Consider the following 20,104-nt stretch of genomic DNA (forward strand, 5'->3'; position numbering starts at 1 on the left):
GTTCTGCCTTTAAAATCTTTTATTGTCATTCGGGTTAAACAGATAAGTATTGTTTCATAGTGACTTATGATTCTATTTAGGCAAGTGCCTTAAAAACGTTAACAGCTTCCCAAAATCAAATTCAAAAAGGTGGCTTTTACCTCTAGCTCATTCTGATATTTTCCAGAGGGCCCCTGGAATGTGTCAGGAATTTTTTCTCCTCATTGAGGAAAATATTTGGCTAATTTGGCTTATTTATCTGATATATAATTACCTGCTTAATTACCTGGAAAGCACTGTCAAAAAGAATGATGATAAACTTTGTTACTGAATGTTTTGTGTTACAGAAATATCCAAATTTCCTTACAACTGTCTTACAGTAAGCTCTCATCAGATCCTTAACCATTGTCATTTGTAAGTCTTTTGTCATCTATACTCACTGTTCTATTACTCCTAAACTAGTAAAAAACTAGATTTCAGCAGAACAGGTATTAGTTACATAGGATTAAGTAAAGTAAGGAAGATGATTTGGGGACTTTTTGTTGCAAATGTTGCTGATAAAGTATTTTAAGCTTTTTCTCTTAAGCTGACAACAGTTTAGTAAATGACTGTCTTTGTAAGCAGAATTGAAACTTTATCTTTCTCTCTACCTGATCCCTCCAGAATTTAAAAACTCTCAGTGACTACTTTTATATTTCATGGCAGTATGTTTATTTGGATAAGTTCAATAAGAACCTACTTTCCTTGTAAGAGGACCAATTAAAAACACAGGTTATTCTACTAAGGCTTTGACTGGAATGTCACACCTGAGAGACACGTGCATAAACTCAGATATGAACAGACAGCTTTAAGGACCTAAGATTGACTTTATAAAGCCAACAAAGCCCCTTGGAAGAACTGGCCTGGTACCTTGTTTACAGAGTTCCCAGCAGCCTTACCAGGTCAGTAAGGAAGGTGACTTCCTGGCAGGTGCAGGAACCTCAGGAATGTCTTGGGAATCTCAAGAAGAGAGGAATTCACCCAAATCTACAGGTACTGCAGGCACAACCTGATGGCGAGTCTGGCTTGGCTTTCTGACCTCAAGGATCCCTTAAAAGTTCAATCTGAAATTCCTTACAAGAAGTTCCAGCAAAGCACATTTAAAAGATCCCATGTAATCAATTACTCTTCTTGCTGCACTTATGCAAATAATCAAACCAACTGTTAATTATTTTCTTAATCTGGCTACTTCTAATAAAAATGAGGGTGATTTTAGAGAAAAGTATTGTTTCAATAATGCAGTCTTATCTATACTAAATCCTAATACTAGTCATTGAGATGTAAATTTGATCCAGAATTCTAGTTTCCCCATGATACCTGGCTACGATTCTCAATTAGACTCTTTATATTTCTAGTTCTCATATTCAGCCATGCATTCTTAATCTCGTCAAGTTTGTCCTTCTAGAATAGAAAATCCAACTCCAGATGTTGTTACTTAACCTAATAAGACAATTTGTTATATCTTGCCTAGAAGCCACAAAATTGCAAATAGTAATAGAAATGAAACCCAAAATAGAAGCGCCAACCTTCCGAGGCCCTCTCAACTGACCAGTGATGGAGACCTAGCTGCACCCTTTACTGGGCCCCCTCTCAGCATGAAGCAGCCAGAGCGGTCATCACCCTTTTTCCCTAGCAGCAGCTAGAGTCTCTATCTGCAGAGGGGAGAATGAGACAGGGACCACAGGCTTAAACAGAATAAGGTGAGAGCCTCTGGAGAAAGCAAGGCAGGATATTTGCAGTCAGAGCAATGTAACTACATGCTAGGAACCCCTCCCCCCACTAAAACTGTTGAACATTAAGCTCTAGAATCATTCTTCAGTGAGATCAGCTAATGTTCCCCAGATAAAGAAGAGTAGCACATGTTGTATTATGCTAATCATTTGTAATCATGTATAAGATTCACTTTAGCATACTAAAAGGCCCAGGCCTATGAGCTGTCTTTCCTCCTTCAGATCTGATGAGGTAATTTTGCAAACTGAGCAACTAATTTAGCATGCAGACCCAGATGTAGATGGCATATTAAATGGCAGGATTCTTTAGCAAATAGACAATACCTCAGCCCACCTTGGGAGCCGGGCAGGCAGCCTTTTGATATGCTCCCAGACCAAGACGCCGCCGTATCCCAGAGAAAAATCAAGGCAGGAAATTCCTTATGTTAAGTTAATTTTTAATATTCAGAGACCACTTAACAAGTCCTTCCTCAAGGCTTTAGAGATAGTCCCCACCTTTTTGGACAGGATCTAGCATAAGACCTTAAGTCCCTTACTCTCTCGAGCTCCACCCCCCTTCAATATGTAGATGATCATCTCCCATGCAGTCCCTCCCTACAAACCTCTCAACAGGATACTATTCTCCTTTTAAACTTTCAGAACACAGGTATCATTTCACCCTCCAAAGTTCGGCTGTCTGCCGCTCAAGTCACATACCTGGGAGTTCAGCTCTGCCCATGCTATAAGGCCATTACCATAGACAGGAAAAACTTCTCCAAACTATGCCCATTCCAACCAACAAAGACATCATCCACAACTCCCAAATGGCAAAGGACCATACACAGTAATCCTTTCCACACCAACTGCAGTTAAACTGGAGTCTTCTCCATTGGACACACAACTCCCACCTTAAGCCATTTGTCTCAGCTTATTCCCCTCCCACCAAATCTCCCACAGGTTCCTACTTCTCCACCCTGATGGGACCTCTTACTCTCCACATTTCATGCTGCTCATCTCCACTTCCACTCATCACTGAAGAAGTTTCAGCCAGCACTGAGTTCTAAGACCTCCCTTACAACCGCCATGTGTCATGCTTCAGCACTTATTCTCCCACCAGACCTCTTTCCAACACCAACCCTTTTCTCTTTCTGCCCACACATATGTCCCCAAAGAATGCTATAATTCAGCCACCCTATGTAAACATAGCAATCAGCCCAAATGCAAAAAATTTCTAACCAAACCTTTAACCAGCTTATATTACAGGATTACCAACCCCTCTCCAAAGACGATGATCCTTTCTGAACTTGGAATACACCATCGCCACTGCAGACCAAGGGCTCATCTGAGGACCGCCCTCATCAATACAAAAATGAACTTGATCGCCCCTAATCAGCAGGAAGCAGTTACTGAAGACTGACCTTAACGCCTTCCCAAATCCTCTACCACTTATAAAACAGAAAAGGGAGGAATATAAGAAAATAGATTTATCCTCCATTTGCCTCATGGTCCCAAGCACATAAGCTGGTGAGATTTATGCCTGGGGCTTGCCTGGGTTTACTACACCTTATCTCTAAACATCCCGACCCTCCCCCAAGGCAACAGACCGAGCATATCCGCCACAGTAAAAGGCACAACTCTCTGCTCCACACTGCTGCCCTCTCTCTCCTTGTCTCTGTCTCTCTGTCCCCCTGCTCTCCCTGCTCACTGGCTCTCTCTCGCTCTCTCTCTCTCTCCTCCCCCTCCCTCTGGGGCAGACACTTTCTCTTTCAGATAATAAAATCTCTTGCATGGGAAAAAAAAATGTATATATATATATATATATATATATATATATATATATATATATATATATATAATAAAAAGACAAAGAGATAGAATATGAAAGAAAGGTTGAGAAACATGGAGGTCAAAATGAGAAGCTCTAACATACCCTTAATCAGAATTTTTTGTAAAGCATGTAGTGTGGGGTTATAGGAAAAAGAATATTTGAAGAGCTAATGGGTGATAATTTTTCCAGAAATGATGCAAGATACCAACCCACAGATTCAAGAACCCTGAGCAGGAAGAATAAAAAGAAATCCTCTCTCAGACATACTGTAGTGAAACTGAAGAATGTCAAAGGAAAGGGAAGTTTTAAAAGCAGTCAGAGAGAAAAGCTTGATTGCCTTCAAAGGAATAACCCTAAGAATAACAGCTGACTCCTCAAAAACAACAGTGAGAAGTAGAAGTCAGTGATGGATAAGGGAAAATACCTTACATGAATAAGGGCAAAATAAAGACATTCTCAGATAAGTAAAAACTGAAGGAATTGATTGCCAATAACTAAAAGAAAGGTATAGTAGGCAGAAGGAAAGTAACCACAGGTGGAAAGATAGAGAGGTAAGAAGAAGTTATTGGGGGTAAATCTAAATAAATATTAGCTACATACAATGTTAATATCTTGTGAAATAGTTTTAAGAACATGATAATAATAGCTTATATTACAAATCATACGACTGAAGTTATATTTTAACGTTCTTGATTATTTTAGGGAAGAATAAATATATTTGTTCATTTCAGATTTTTGTCATTTACATACATTAATTGAAATATTCAGAAAAATAAAAAGAATGGAAATGGACAGTATAATTTGCAAACTAGTACATGGGAAAATGTAATGATAAAAAAATCTAGAATATAAGAATGGTAAAAAATGAAACAGAAAAGTCAGGACAAATAAAAGCAAAAAATAATACAAATACATTTGTCATTATAATAAATAGAAAAGGCCAAATCCTTTAGTTTAGAGATATAGATTGTTAGACAATTTCTTTTTGAATTAACTACATACTGATTATTGCAGGCCACCTTAAAACATAAAAATATATAAATGCAGAAAGTAAAAGTAGTAGAAAGAAGACATAATAGGCAAGTAATAACTAAAAACAACTGGGATATTTCTGCTAATATAAATGAGACTTTTACTAGAACTATAGAGAATCTCTGTATAATGGTAAATTTTCAATTCACCAGTGAGATATAACATTTCTGAACATGTGTTTGTCTAAGAATTAAATTTCAAAATATATAAACTAAACCTTGACAGAGTATAAGAAGAAATAAATTCATTTGCATAATGGAAGACTTAAATACATTTTTCTAATTAATTGGTAGAACAGAATGAATTGATCTCTTATCTAACAACCAACTGCAATTCAAAAGCTGCATTGAAATTTTCAGAAAAATTGACCACATATTGGGCCTGAAAGAAAGTCTCAACAATCATCTCTTATACTAAGCAATACAACCTCATTCAGTTGGCCGTTGGGAAGGACTGGCCACATGTAGGTAAGTTTGTTCCAGAGAGGATTTTCAACTCTGGAATGTTTCCACTGGCCCGGCTTGGTGGTCCCTTCATGTTTTATGGCCCATCTAAAACAAAACAAAAGATAAAAAGGAATTTAGCAAGATTCAATGTCACTTAAAAATATTCACTGAGTACTTCACCAAATTATTTCCCTCATTTGTGGAGTATAACAGTGAAGCAAAACTGAAGGAACAAAACAGCAGCAGACTCACAGACTCCAAGAAGGGACTAGCAGTTACCAAAGGGGAGGGGTGGGGAAGGGTGGGTGGGGAGGGAGGGAGAAGGGGATTGAGGGGTATTATGATTGGTACACATGGTGTTGGCAGGGGGGTCATGGGGAAGACAGTGTAGCACAGAGAAGACAAGTAGTGACTCTGTGGCATCTTACTACACTGATGGACAGTGACTGCAGGAGGATATGGGGGGACTTGATAATATGGTGAATGTAGTAACCACAGTGTTTTTCATGTGAAATCTTCATAAGAGTGTATATCAATGATACCTTAATAAAAAAAATTAACTGAGTATTTCTTATATACTAGGCAAAGACTCAGTTTGAATTAAAAGACCAAATTTGATAATTTTCTGGGTAGAAGAGATACAAATAAAAGCAATTTTAAAATGAAAGAATTTTTTTTTAATCTGGAAAAATTAAAAATGGTATAATTGGGAGAATTTATAATAACAGTGACATATATAATAATACTAACATAGGAAAAAAATCAAGCAAAACTTTTTAGACATCAAAGAGACAATGACATAGACACAATTATTTTGGGAGATGTCATTACATGACCAACAGATTATGAAACCACCAGCCAATTTTTTTTAAGTAACAAATAAGTCATTAAACACATGACTACTATAACTAATAAATATAAGTATGACCATGTTTTAGATGCATGGCAGTCTGCTAACAGAAAATACCTCTTTCTAAATAATTCTTGGAGCATTTGGAATATTTACCACAATCTAAGTAAATTTCAATAAAGTTTTAAAATGAAAATTTAATAAGTTATACTTTGTGCAAATGATAGAATAAAATTAGATATGAATGAAAGTTTAAATTTTACAACTTCACCACATGATGACTTTTAAAAATGCATTCTTTCTCCAAAAATACTATTACATAGGGAAAAAATAACATGATCAACAGCTATTTAGAAAGCAATGAACATAATAATCACAAAAACTTACAAGTTACATCTAGAATCATATTAAAAGATGAATTCATAATATTAAGTGCTTATTTCTTAAAAGCCAAATAAAGGAAATTAATAAAATAATCAACTCATAAATTTATTTTTAAAAATACATAAAATTGTCCCATGGAAAATAGATGAAATAACAAAGATTCAAATAGAAGTAAATAATTTATAAAATAGAATGTCAGTAGAATGGTTCAAAGAAATGTTTTTGAAATAAAAATAAAATAGTAAATCTCTTGCAAATAAATTTAAATTCATGATAAATCTAAAAGTATGATACAAACCAAGTAGGAAAATTGAGCTAAATATTTAGCATAGAAAAGATTTTAAAAGTATATTATGAATACATATATTAATACATGCAAAAATTTTGATGAAATTAAATGAATTTTAAAAACCTCATAGATTTGATAAAAAATAGAGGATAGGTCATGGGAAAGATCTTTTTCATGCTATATAAAATATTCTAAGCCATAAAAAATATAGAAAACAAGTTAATTTGTTCCATGAAGGGGAGACATGCTTCTTAATAAAGTCTGTCACTGGTAATTTAAGAAGTAATACAGCAATCTTACTTAAAATTAAGATGTAAAATTACTAAATCAATATTAGCTGATAAAAGTTAACATTATAGCAAGAGAATAATCACTAGGGCTAAGTTATACTTAGCCTAGAATTTAAACAATGGATAATTATTAATATAATAAATGCTGATTAATGAATGAGAATCAAGGAGCAGCCCATCACCTATAATTTTCTAGCACACATCATGGTCATCAGAGCCTGAGAGTTTTCCGAAAACTGCCAAGCCCCATCAAGACCACCTGTTCAAAGGCCCATGTTTCTCAAAAGCTTGCTGGAAATTCATGCGGCCTGAACACAGAGTGGTGGAGGTGGAAGGAAAGACCTATTTCTTAGCAACATGGAACCAGGTGGAACCAAGTGGAGGGTTCTCAGAAGCCAGGGCAGCGGTGCAAATACAGCCCTTGTATTACATTTCTCTCCTTTTCTCAGTGACATCATGTTTTAGTTTCCCACAATGCCTCCAAGACTGTCAGCCACATACAACACAATAGATACCCAACCATCTGAAATGAAGTGTAAAGAGAAATGGAAAGTTCACTCTTTCAGACAACATAGTTGAACTATTGAAAATGAACGAACAACTTCAGAAGGTGGGAAGTTCCTGCTGTTGCTGGTGAAAATGATAGAAACACACATACTTAGGTTGCATCAAATTTTATTTTTATCAATACCTGACTATTCCCTAAGGATCTGCTTCTTTTGAAAATCTCTCTAGTTATAGTTTTTTTCACCAACATCCCAAGTTCTCCTGGGCCTGAAGGTATGTGTGTGGAAGCTCTCTTTCTTGCCTCTCATAGCTATTTCCAGAGTATTGTTTCTCCATCCACCTCCAAAGGTCTCTAGTTGCTTTGAAGCACATTTCAATAGACTGTAGTGCCTATTCTTTCTTGATGCATTTGAATCAGTTCTTCTGTGCCCTTCCTTCTCATTTATTAAAGATTTTTCTATCCTGGCTTGCTTTTGTTCTCTCCACTTCTGCTCCTATAATCATTTAACGTCTTTTCAATATCTAAATAGATCACACCCCTAGCTTCTCAGTGTCATCAGTGATCGCAATTCCATCTCCTATCAGCCACCTTTCCCATGAACACAGCCTCAAACTGGTCATTACAAATAACTGTACCACTTCTAAGATCTCAGCTTCAAAAGCCCCACATTCTCACCAGTACCTCCCTTTTCTCTAGTTCACATATTTAAGTAGCCCTACTCTAACAATTTCTTAACTTTACCAAATGCTCCAACCTATTGCTTTTATCACCTTGTCACACTCTATAACCTCCCTCTACGTCTTCCCTCTATACTTATCTAGGATTCATGGTCCAGTATTATAACCATTATTTTGTCCTGTCCCATTGTTCCACTCTTCCTTCTTTGTACTTCCTTGGAACAAATAACTAACCCTGGTTAAATCTAATTCTCTACCTACTCGAAGCCTATGCCTTAATAGTTGAACAGTGGCTGCAGAAAAGCATAAAACAATCATGAATGGAATCACAGTAAGTCAATAGAACACAATGAGAATAGGAGGTGGTATATGGTGGTATATTAGGAAGTATATTAGGTGGTGTATTAGGGAGTATTTAGAGAATTTGAGAACTTTATTGGTTATCACAATGATTGGAGGACATTACTGTCACTGCAGCTAGCAGGGGACCAAGAATACCAAATGTCCTTCAAAGTGTGGGAAAGCCCTGCACAAAGAAAGTTTGTACAGCATCCCACATACTTTCAAATTTCCCTCTGAGCATTCCTGTAGGTGAAAACCTATATATCTGAGTCTAAAACCAAACTATATTTTATAATAAACAAAGCATTTTTGCACCATTTTAATTCACACTGAAATTTCAAGAGATGGAACTCCCTCCAATATCTCAAAAAGGGAAGATTGATGTTTTTCATGTGCCTTTTGGAAAAATCCCATCACTAATGATACCACCATTCATGATTTTTGAGTCATCAGTATGATGACTACAAATCCTTTAGCATTTGTAGTTCACACATTTAGGTGATTCTATGCATAGAAGCCAAGTATCTAGAAACTTAATTATGTTGTCTAGTAAACCTGTGCTGAGAATTTATATTGAAATACATGTTACTTTTACTTTAAAATTATTTTTCTTTTACTGGTTGAGCATTTTCTTTTTTTAGAAATTACATTGGTGGTTAGGTTTTATTAACTATGAATTTTATTTTAAGATAGTAAAATCATTACAAAATATTTGTTATACAAAGGGAGCATCAGATCTAATAGTGTTGACAGCTACTATTTAAAATATACAACCACAAACCTCCAGTGGATCCTTAGAACTTTGGCTGTCTCACTGCCTTCCTCCAGCCCACTGACTCCAGGCCTCTGAGAGGCACACCATTTCCCTCTCACTCAATCCTGCCTCACACCATCATTCATTTCTCAGTGACTGCTGAAAAACTTATTTCATTGAGAAAATAGAAGTGGTCAGAAGAGAATTTCCTCAGCGTCCCATCAGCAAACCTACCAAACTCACTTCTGTAACCCTACACTTTGCCAGCCCAGGAGAGCTATCTGTGCCCTAACCTAAGGCCAACACTTGTGCTCGGGCCCTAGACCTTATCCTCTCTCATCTAGGACTGTATTTCTGCCCTGCTCTATTAACTTTCCTAACTTTCTGGTTCATTCCATCTGCAAAATGCCCGACAGCATGACATCTCAAAAGAAGAAAAAACCTCTACAACCCACATCCTAACTCCAGTTATTACCTTATTTCTTTATGGTCCTTAATAGCAAATTCCTTATCTTCTGTTCTTCTCCCTTTTTCTCCTATGCCAATTCCAATTAGATTTTCATCTCTGAGACTCCAGTGAAACTGTCTCATCAGGGCTTTCACATCCCCAAAGACAAAGGTCATTTCTTAAGACACACCTGACCCAACATGAGTGTCTAACAAATGGTCACTGCCCCCTTCCTGAAACACTTTCTTCACTTGGCTTGACTTCACTTGACTTCCATGAAACAACATTCTCCTCTTTTTCTCTCCTATGTGTAGCCAAAATTGTTGGTCTTCCTTTGTGAGACAGATGGTAGGAAATAAATCCTATGAAAATTCGAGGTCTGCCACATCAGTGGAGTTTATAGATATCCATTGATCTTAGATATTACTCTTAGATAAAGGTCAAGTTGCTGCATTTTGTACCTTTTATAACAACAAAGGGCATAACACTAATAGATCCTTTGGGTTTTAGAGACAATATATACCATAAGAGGAATCTGAAGCAGGTACAGTTTGCAGAGCAAGCTTCACTGTCACCTGGACGGTAGGTAAGACCTGGCAGATCCAGTGGCACTAGAGGTATCTGAGGTGGTAAGGATGGTGTGTTAGGTCTCTTGTACGCCCAGTAAGAGAAATGCAAGTGGACCCTGACATTCTGGAGCAAGATCATACTCTGCAACACAAAGCCACTCTGCTTTTGAGAAACAATCCTTGGTGTATTGAAAAGCTTTTTTTGAGACTGAGAACTAGAGCACAACTTGTTAAGTGACTAAGAAATGTGAACCGCCCATAAAGAGCTATGTGTAATTAAATCCTTAACGTCATAAGATGAGTCCCATGCAGCTACATTCTTTTTACAAGGGAAGTGGTATATTCAGGATTAGGCTCAAGCAAGTCCAGAAGGCCTTAATCTATTATAGTGATTCTTCTCCCTTAACATACACCTATAGCCTCAAGAGAATTCCTCTACAACCATTTGACAAATGAATGGACTCAAGCCTCATTCACAAAATCTGGTTCATAAAGAGGTCAGTATGATACATCAGCACTCACCAGAAGTGGACTACTGCCACATTGTAGTCCCACTGGGTGTGGCTCTGAAGGACAGTGGTAAAAAGAAAATGTTCCAATAGATAGTTATGAGTAGCATAACTCGATCATCCACTTTGTGGAAAGGAATAAGTAATCAGAATATGGTGATTCATAGGTAGCACTTAATGGTTTGGCCTGTTGATCAGCAGCTTTAAGAAAATAAAACTGGAAGATTAGGAAACTGGAATTCTGAGCGAAAGGTAAGTGGATGAACCTAAGGGGAGGGTACAAAGCATGCAGATATTATTTTTCACGTTAATACCCATCAGGGAGCATCCATCATAGAAGAGGTTCTCAACAGCTGAGTGGATAGGAAAGCCAAAGTGCCTTGTGAGAATGTTTATAAGGCACCCATTTTATGGCAAAGGATGTTAACAGTGTCTTACACTGTATGTTATTACTCAAAAGCAGCTGGCCTGACAGAAGGAAGGAAGGGCCTTATAGTCTCAACAAATATTCCAGCTTGGGAGACCCCATGCAGGGTTGGAATGCTATCCCAAAGGACCAGGAGATGCAGTCACCCCAGCAACATACAGTGTAGTGACCTCAATAGCTAGAATGTGTGGGTTCAGAAACCAAGGGCTAGAGAAAGGACTGGCCCTTCTTACTGGCACTCCTAGTCACTTAGCTCAGAATTTGTACTCCTATTTCCCAAACCTTAGGTTTTCAGGGTTAGAGTGCTGATTTTCACTGTGGGAACACTTCTGCCATGAGATACAATAAATCTTCCACTGACCTAGGGAAACTAGTATTTCCTGGCCACTTTGAGCTCCTTATGCTAATAGATCAGCAGGGCAATAAAGGGGTTGCTCTGCTGATTGGAGATTTATCTTGATTACCGTGGTGAGTGAAGCCTGCTCCTACACAGTAAAGGCAGAGAGGAGGCATAAGTCTGCAACCAAGGGAACGTGGGAACATCACTTAATGCTTCTATGCCCAGTGACAAGAGCAAATAGGAAATTGTAGCCATGGCACTGATAAAAGCAAGGATATTAAGGGCTGAGACCTCTCAAGGATAAAGTCCTGGGCAAGTAAACCAGACTAGCCTGGGCAAGAATAAAAGAAATGTAGAATGGGTGGAAGAGGAGGGAGTTAAAGTGTATCATTAGTTTTAGGACCAGCTGCAGCAATGGGGACTGAGAGCTCATTTGCGGGCCCTTTTTAAGTCATTTTGGAAGATTGCAACAAATGACCATATTGAAGAACTGGACTGTCACTTCCCCCATGAGGCAAAATTGAGGGCATCTTTCTCTCTTACGGGGTCTGGATATCATTAGAAGTACAAATGGATCAGTGTGGAGTAACAGGTAGATAGAAGTGGGTCTAGTTTATGTGTCTATTCAAGTTTACTCTGCCCCACCAACCTCTTTTATTCACATGGTCAGTGGAGATCCTAGGCCACCACTATTGTCAATTCATCTTCAGCTAATACCAGCTCTGCCACCCATCTCCAGGAAGAGGGCTAGCCTTTGCCATAGCTTCCTTCAGACCCACTGAATCAGAAGCTGGAGTGGCTCCATTTCCCAGGTCTGACAGGTCTTTCCACTGTTTCAGGATTCAAATGAAACATTGCATCATGGAACATGGGCTCTGACTTCTCCAGTAACTAAAAATTCTTAAAAGGGTCAGTAACATAACCCAGAGGTGGGTGGGGGAATGGAGGAAGTCAATGTCTCTTGGGGTATAATTTGATTAATGAGAACCAGAGATGATAAAGAGTTCATAAATGAATCCCTTTCCCTTTCTTACCAAGATATGGTGGTTATAAAAGCCTGGATAAAGGCATTCCAAGTAAGATTGCTTATGAAACTACAGCCAACTGTACAACACTCCACCTAGTATTTTATTCCCTTCCTTCTCTGCCACACTTTCATTTATCTTTCACTTTTTCTGACCTAGGAATGCACCTCCTAATAAACCTTTGGCATATAAACATTGTTCCAGGCTACTGTTTTCTAGGAAATGAGAATGAAAACACCAAAGAAGGGGGGAGGAGTGGCAATTTAATTCTCTAGCTGGCCATACTCTCAGGTGGGGTTTCTTGCCATAAAAGAATGGAACCGAAATCATATAATCTCTTGGCAAAGAGGTTGAGTGTTGGAGACAGGATTTAATCTTCAAGGGTCAGGATTAAAAAACAGAATTTAAACCATATTTCTTCAATGCGGTTATGATTTATATAATCATACTTGTATGGATACATGGATATGAACTCATTTTTTAGTTTAATTTTTATAGTTTTTCAAAAAAGGAAGAGGAGTTGCAGTGCCTATATAACTTCAGCCTATCACAGTGTTTTCTAAAAGGAGCTGGTCAAGTTCAACTTACCCTTCTAATAATCATTCACACAGAGCAAAGACCATTATAGTGCAGAGTTCTAGCACAAAGTGAGTTTTATGTAGGATCAATAGGCTTCCTAATATTCTACTTTATAAATGAAAAGCTGATAAGCCCTCAACTGAAACGGGACTAGCAGACCCAGCTATAATGGCTGTACATGTGCGTAAAGTAAATTAGAACTTTAGAGGATTCGTTAAGGACTCCAGGATCTTAATTCCTGAAAGTCAGCACTAGGTGGAGACAGTGATTCACGCAATACTTGGAGGCAGCCTTTTCCTTGTTTCCGAAGAACTTACCTCTAATAATTTTCCATTCTTCTCTTCAGAGTAGAAAGGGGCGTTTTAAACAATTGGTATTTTAAATAGAAACATTATATAAAACAAAACATCTCAAGCTTTGGAAGGACTTACGTGAAAACACATATATATACATAATCTACAAGGCAGCCAATTAAGGTTCAAAGGCAAATTTATTTATGTCTTTATTAATTCTACCTTTCCATTAAAGGTAAAATTATATTTTTGATATCATGAATATCTACCCCGAAGGATAGGAATATACCAAAGTTAAAATATCCTTCTGTATTTGTTCAAAATTTAGGATTATTCTTCAACACTCCAGTTGATAAACACCTCTTTTCTCAAAAACTAAGTCCAGGATTGATCATATCAGTTTCAGTCTGATTAACAGAATCACAGCTCCACCTAAATGCTCTATGTAATTTATCTTATAGAGGAATGGGAAACAAAAACACTTTAGATCATGTGTTTGGAGTCCAGTGCCTTTGACGGAACTTCAGCACTGAGGCAGGATATGAGATATTGTGCAAGACTGTGCACACCCTGACAGCAAGGTATTATTTTGCACTCTTAGAAATCAATAGTAAAATAAAAACAAGCCTCAGTGTGTTCCAGTTGAAGAGAAATAATTTGTTTCATATTCTATCAGGGCACAATTATGTTGTTCCCAACAATGTAATGAACACAGTAATAAAATATGATTCAATATATAATTTGGATCTGAGACAGTAAATCATAAATACTCGGGCAAATTCCACCTCAAAACAGCAGTGTCTAACAAACATGCATGTAAAAAGGATCCAATTCACATCCCGCAACTGTCAAAGAAACTCTTTAACTCTGCTTTACATTATAACCTATTTATTTACATAGCTGGTCACTTTTCAATTTTTCATCTAAGCCACAGATTAGACCATTTAGAATTCATCTATGATTAATTTAAATTGCATGGTTTCTTAGAAATAGTGAACAAATGTTATTCATACAGAACACATATATTTCATACATTGATTTTTTATAGTAATCAGTTTGTAAGACCAACTTTAAGTACCCCATCTCTGAAAAAATAATAGCGTAAGAGAAGGAAAAGGGGAGATTGTAGAAACTGTAGTAACAACTACTTCCTCTGATGTGATTTGATAATAGCCAAACAAATTCCCATGGATTCTGAACTGTTTTGAAGCTTTCTACACTTCTACTTCCATAGACAAGGAGGCAATCATTCAAAATCAGAACTACACAGACAAGTTAATGATCTTAAACACTATAAGGTTGAAAAGATGAGATGCATAGATGGAAGTTTGGATCCATCAAATATCACCCTCTATTCTTGTACCACTACCACTGCATGAAGTATTTTAGGCTACATTAATTTTGTAATTTACACTGAATACTAAAGATAAATTTAATAGTTTAGGTAAATAATAATTTTTAAAATTTAAATTTTAAGTAACTTTATCCCAAGACCCTGAATGCTGGAGCACTTACAGGTCAAACTTACAAAAATCAAGTAACTTATGCATATTAAACCTTGTTCTACTTTATTCTTGCAATCTTTATACAAACTAATGAAAACAGCTGGAATTTGTTCATCTGCATATATAATCCCACTTGCCCCACCTCTTACATTATTTTAATGACTAGAAAATTACTTGAGAGAGAGAGTAGACTTCAATGGCAACTAGGAGGTAAAAGGGAGAACTTCATGATCATCTTTCCACCTTACATAACTGGAAATTTTTAAGAGAAATCATTCCAAAAATTACACTGAAAATAGTACTTATTTCATGATAATTTTAATAATTTTACATTATATCCCTCTCAGTTAAGATTATTAATTAAGCCCTAGAACACAACCCAAAGTTATTTTAAAAAAATGAACTATGAAATATGGTGGAAACTTGTAGTACATTAATGGTAATTGCCAGCAATAAGTATGTATTTAGTGCAGAAAAATAACTGGATATACAAATGGATATAAACCCAAACCTGACATGTTTTGCAAGTTTGCCTTTTAAAATAAGTCTTTAACCTGCTCTATTTTATTTTGTTTTCTAGTTCGTTGAGCTTCCTGGTTATTTAGAGTTTGGACACATAGAGCTAATCTATATTCAGTACTAAAAACCTATCATTATCTCCCATACTCAGAGAGTTTCATACTTGTGTAAAAGCAAAGCTCTCTCTGTGACTACAGTAAAATCTCTATAGAGTGCAAGATTTATAAACAAACAAACAAAACTTTTCCTTCAACAATAATTCTTAAGGTGGAATCCCATGGGAGCTTTTCATTCTTGAATCTGTTTCATTTATTACCTATCTGGGACAGGCAGGTTAGCTCTGGTATCTCAGATCTTTGAGGGATAAACTCCCTGAAGTTTCTATACAGATTTTTGTGCAAATAAGGCAAATGAATAATTATCTATTGAGCACCTGCTTGCTCTCCCCAGCACTATGCTAGGCACTACAGGGAACTAAAAGAACTCAGAGAAAGCTTCTGCCCTCAGGAAAGATATAGAATTTGGGGAAGAAATAAACTTGTATATCTGGAGAAGATTTTGAAAACAATACAAGATAATATGTAGTTTTTTAAATGGCTCTTTCAGTAGGAGTTACAGCAATTATAACTAATGGAAGGAAAATACTATGAGCTTTATATTATAGACATAAAATGTGTGTTGTGGGAGAGAATCCTTGAAGTATACATGACTTGTATACATGGAAAAAAAGGAGTTCGGGATAGTGAAAGTGAAGAAGAGGGATGGAGAAAGAATACAATCATTGGAATTGTATAATAACTACAAAATATTTAACTCTTTTGAGTGAAGGCACAGAGATCTAGCTAGAAGAGAATGATTTTTATCTATAGCTTTTCATTTCCTGGCTCCACTTAAGTCTAGCCAACCCTTTGGCTGAGACTATTGCACTTCACCATTTAAGGCTCTTGGTTGCCTCTATTTATCCATATCAGGAAGGAATAGTTATCCCCCAGATCAATTCTCCCTTCTTTCAGCAGTAGAACATTTTTAGATGGGCACATGGCTACCCAGCTAAAGACAAAATTTGCTTGAATTTAGGTCCATGTATCAAAGTTCCAGTCAAGTGGTCTTTGAGTGGCTGTGCTGTGCACCACCCACAAATCTTACCCTTAAAGCATATGAGTGGGGGCTCCCCTGGGTGCCTTTGTCCATCCCACCGGTTGAGAATGGCCAGAGTTGGAGCAGCCACTTTAGACCACAGGTGGAAGTCACATGATGAGAGTAGCAAGGTGCCTACAAGCTCTGTAGCACCCCCTCCATCTATAAGCAATCATGCAGAGAGAAATGATAATTTCTTCTGTGTATGCCTAAAAGTTTTGAAGTCAGTTTGTCATAGCAGCTTAGGCTACACACTTTCTAGTATAATCTTAGTTATTCCTATTGCTCCAGTCTTTCATTTTTTTCTGTGCTTCCTCTGAACGTTTTTACTGCTTTCTCTGCTGTATACCTATGAGGAACTATCGTGGGTTGCTGCCACCACTGACAATTCTCTCTCCTAGTTTTCATTGCTGTTTTCATCAACTCCTGTCCTGTCCTCCTTTAGTGTTCACCCACTGGTTTATCCAATGGTCGCTTTCTTTGATTTCTCCAAGAAATGCTCTTGGAGGCAGTGGTTACAGTTCTTCAGAAATATTGGTATTAAAATGATGAAACCCACTTGCCTGGTCTAAGGGTGATACAGTCTGGGTTCCCAGGAGATCACGGGATGGACTTCAGTCATCACTATATCACTACTGAGGACAGGTCCAAAGAGACTGACAGTCATAAAGGAGTGATAGCTTTTCATAAATATTTCCTCTTCAGAAATATTTCCCCAAACAGCTTTTCAGGTCTATAGATTGTCTATTGTGAGTCATATTTTAGTTCTGCCTCAAACAAAGATTCAGGGAAACAGATAAGAAAAAAAGAACCAGCAACTTAGAGGGAGAGAAGAACACAGTAGAGATTCCAAATGAAAAGGACAAGAGCAATTATCTAGAGAAAAGAGACGATGAGGCATGAGAGCACTGGAAAAAGAATAACCATCTACAGGAAGTCCACAAATGTAATCAAATAACAAGGATCTTTTGCCTAAAGCAGGTCTTTGGTGAAGCACCATCCAACCCATTCTCACATTTGTGCTGCTTGGTGCCAGGGATCCAAGGAACTGAGACAGTTTCTATCCCTGAGGAGTCTCAGAATGGCGAGCGGATAGACCAATGGAACAAGTACCAGTGACACAAGGTGGTCAAGGAGATCGTGAGGGTTTGTATAAACACTGAGAAAACTGACCAGAGAGCCACTAATTCTTCCTCAGGGAGTGGGGAGAGGGGAAGTCAACATGGAGGAAATGGGAAATTAATGGTCCCAGGATTTAGACAAGGCTGGCCCATGGGATGCTCTGCCCACTTACTAATGAATGAATGAATGAGCTAATCTGGACTGTATTTAAAATCTAGCTGGTGAATTCTAGGTTCTCAATTCCCCACATACTGATACTCAAAATCTTAGAAATCTTAAGTCTAAAGAGTATGAGAATATAAGTAAGCATTCAAGATTTCCCTTGCATATAAGCAGAGTAAGAGATAACCTGCATAATATGATTTGGCAGATAACGGAATGGTACCCTACTCAAAATAGCTTTTCAGAATGAGGTCCTGAAGTTCCATCATTGCCAATCAATTTCTTTATGCTTAAATAAACATTTTAGTTTTTTGGCCAAGGCCATTTTAAGATTTGTAAAATGAAGGGTTTGTACTTTATAATCTTGGTAGGCTAATAATACCCCCTCAAAAGATACTCATGTCCTAATGCCCAGAATATGTGAATGCTACTTTATAAGGCAAAAATGGACTTTGCAGAAGTGATTAAGGATCTTGAGATGGAGAGAGTCATGAGGCCACAAACCAAGGAATGCCAGCAGCCAGCAGGACCCAAAAGAGGCAAAGAGTGGATTTTCCCCTAAAGCCTCCTAAGGTGGTGTGGCCCAACTGTCACCCTGATGTGAGCCCAGTGATACTGATTTTGGACTACTGGCTTCCAGAATTGTGAGAAAATTAACTGTTGTTTTAACCCAAGTTTGTGGTAATGTGTTAATTACAACAGCACAGGGAACTAGTTCATAATCTTCAAAATAAGTTACAAAGATCAATACTAATTGCTTTTGTGTTTTGGAATAAATTTCTAAGTATAGAGATAGAGGACATTTTGTAATTCATATTTGTGTATTCCTCTCCAGCTACTCTTTCTCTACTATGGAATTTTGGGGGGATGGTTTTCAATCATTTCCATTTATAAAAAAGTTATAAAGTTATAGTCAAACTACATTTAAAATTGTATGTCCTACATTTTTTACACTAACTTATAACATTCATTTTATCTTTTTCATTGTCATTTTTTTCATTATCCTCATTCTTAGCAACTGCATAAAAGCTCATAAACTATATACCTTAGATTTCTTAACTAATTCCTTATTGTTAAATGTTTAGATTGTTTCTAACTTTTACAATTATATAAAACATTGAAGTAGTTATATTTGCTCATAAAGTTTGTTTTCTCCTTGCTATTTAGGATTACTTCCCTAAGCTAGACATTTAGAAATGTAATGCTAAGTCAAAGAACATTAATTAAAATTCTTGATGCATATTGTTATACTTTTTTTCTAAAGGAGTGGCACTGATTGGAATTCTTTTTTGTTAAAGAAGTCATTAGGCCAGTATCTATAGTTCAGACTGTAGTGTTTAAAGTTACTTAGCTGTCTTAAGACCAAAATAAAAAGTTCTGTATAGGCATCCATTCTGATCATAGATGATCTCTACCTATCCTGTCATGGGCCTATAGGCTCAGTGTGACCTTCTCAGAGCTGTGTGGACTCAGTGCTTTTGTACACTGGACCTTTATAACAAGCACCACTTAAGGCGTAACCAACAATTATTTGTTAACTTTTTATTCATCTTACTAAGCTGCAAGGTTTGGGAAGACAGGGGCCCCAACCATCTTGCACAGGGTTGTATCCCTAGAGCATAGCAAAGTATCTGAAACATAATCAATACAGATGGTACAGTTATTAGTTCAAAGTCTGAAGCTCTAAAATTTGAGTTCCCACCTCTATATTTGAAAGTAATTTATTCTTTATGATCTTTTGAAATATAAGCATAATCATCAAGTGCCTACAAATACTACATATACATAACTTTGTGCTAAGTATTGTGGGAATTGAAAAAGAAGCATAAAAATGTTATGTTTGACCTTTCTATTTGGATGGAAAAACAATGTATGTGGTGAAATATGATTCAACACAGATACATTGTCCAATACAGCAGCCACTAGACATATGTGACTCTCTAAATATGAATTTGAGTGAACTAAAATTAAATAAAATGAAAAAATGTATCATTCAGTCACACTAGCAACATTTGAAGTTCTTAATAGAACAGCACTGCAATGCAGTATAAGAGAACATAATAAGATGTGAGATATAATTTGTCAGAAGTTGAGTAGGGGGAGATTAACGGAGACAGCCGATTTGAACTGACTAGCATGGGTTAGAGTTCATGAGTTAAAGAAGAAAACTAAAAGCAGAATTTGTTGGTAATTTAAAGAATGATTTAAGAAGCAAGCAGATTAGGAATCTTTCTGCCCACATAAATGGCCTCAATTGACTAAATGGGTCTATATTTCACTTCTATATGATTGAAAATCTAATCACCCATGAGATGCCTTCACTTAAGACTCCTCATTCTCAC

The 20,104-nt window shown here is 36.9% G+C and overlaps 1 protein-coding gene across 1 annotated transcript in view; it reads right to left on the reverse strand.

Moving 5' to 3' along the window:
• DCDC1 (doublecortin domain containing 1) overlaps positions 1–20,104 on the reverse strand; it is a 496,388-nt gene that overhangs the window by 76,210 nt on the left and 400,074 nt on the right. Inside the window, exon 22 of the mRNA XM_073216357.1 lies at positions 5,015–5,138. Coding sequence (XP_073072458.1) covers positions 5,015–5,138 — 124 coding nt within the window. The remainder of the gene's footprint in view (positions 1–5,014; positions 5,139–20,104) is intronic.

The sequence above is a fragment of the Manis javanica genome, chromosome 11 (genome assembly GCF_040802235.1).
Source record: "Manis javanica isolate MJ-LG chromosome 11, MJ_LKY, whole genome shotgun sequence".
Lineage (NCBI taxonomy): Eukaryota > Metazoa > Chordata > Mammalia > Pholidota > Manidae > Manis > Manis javanica.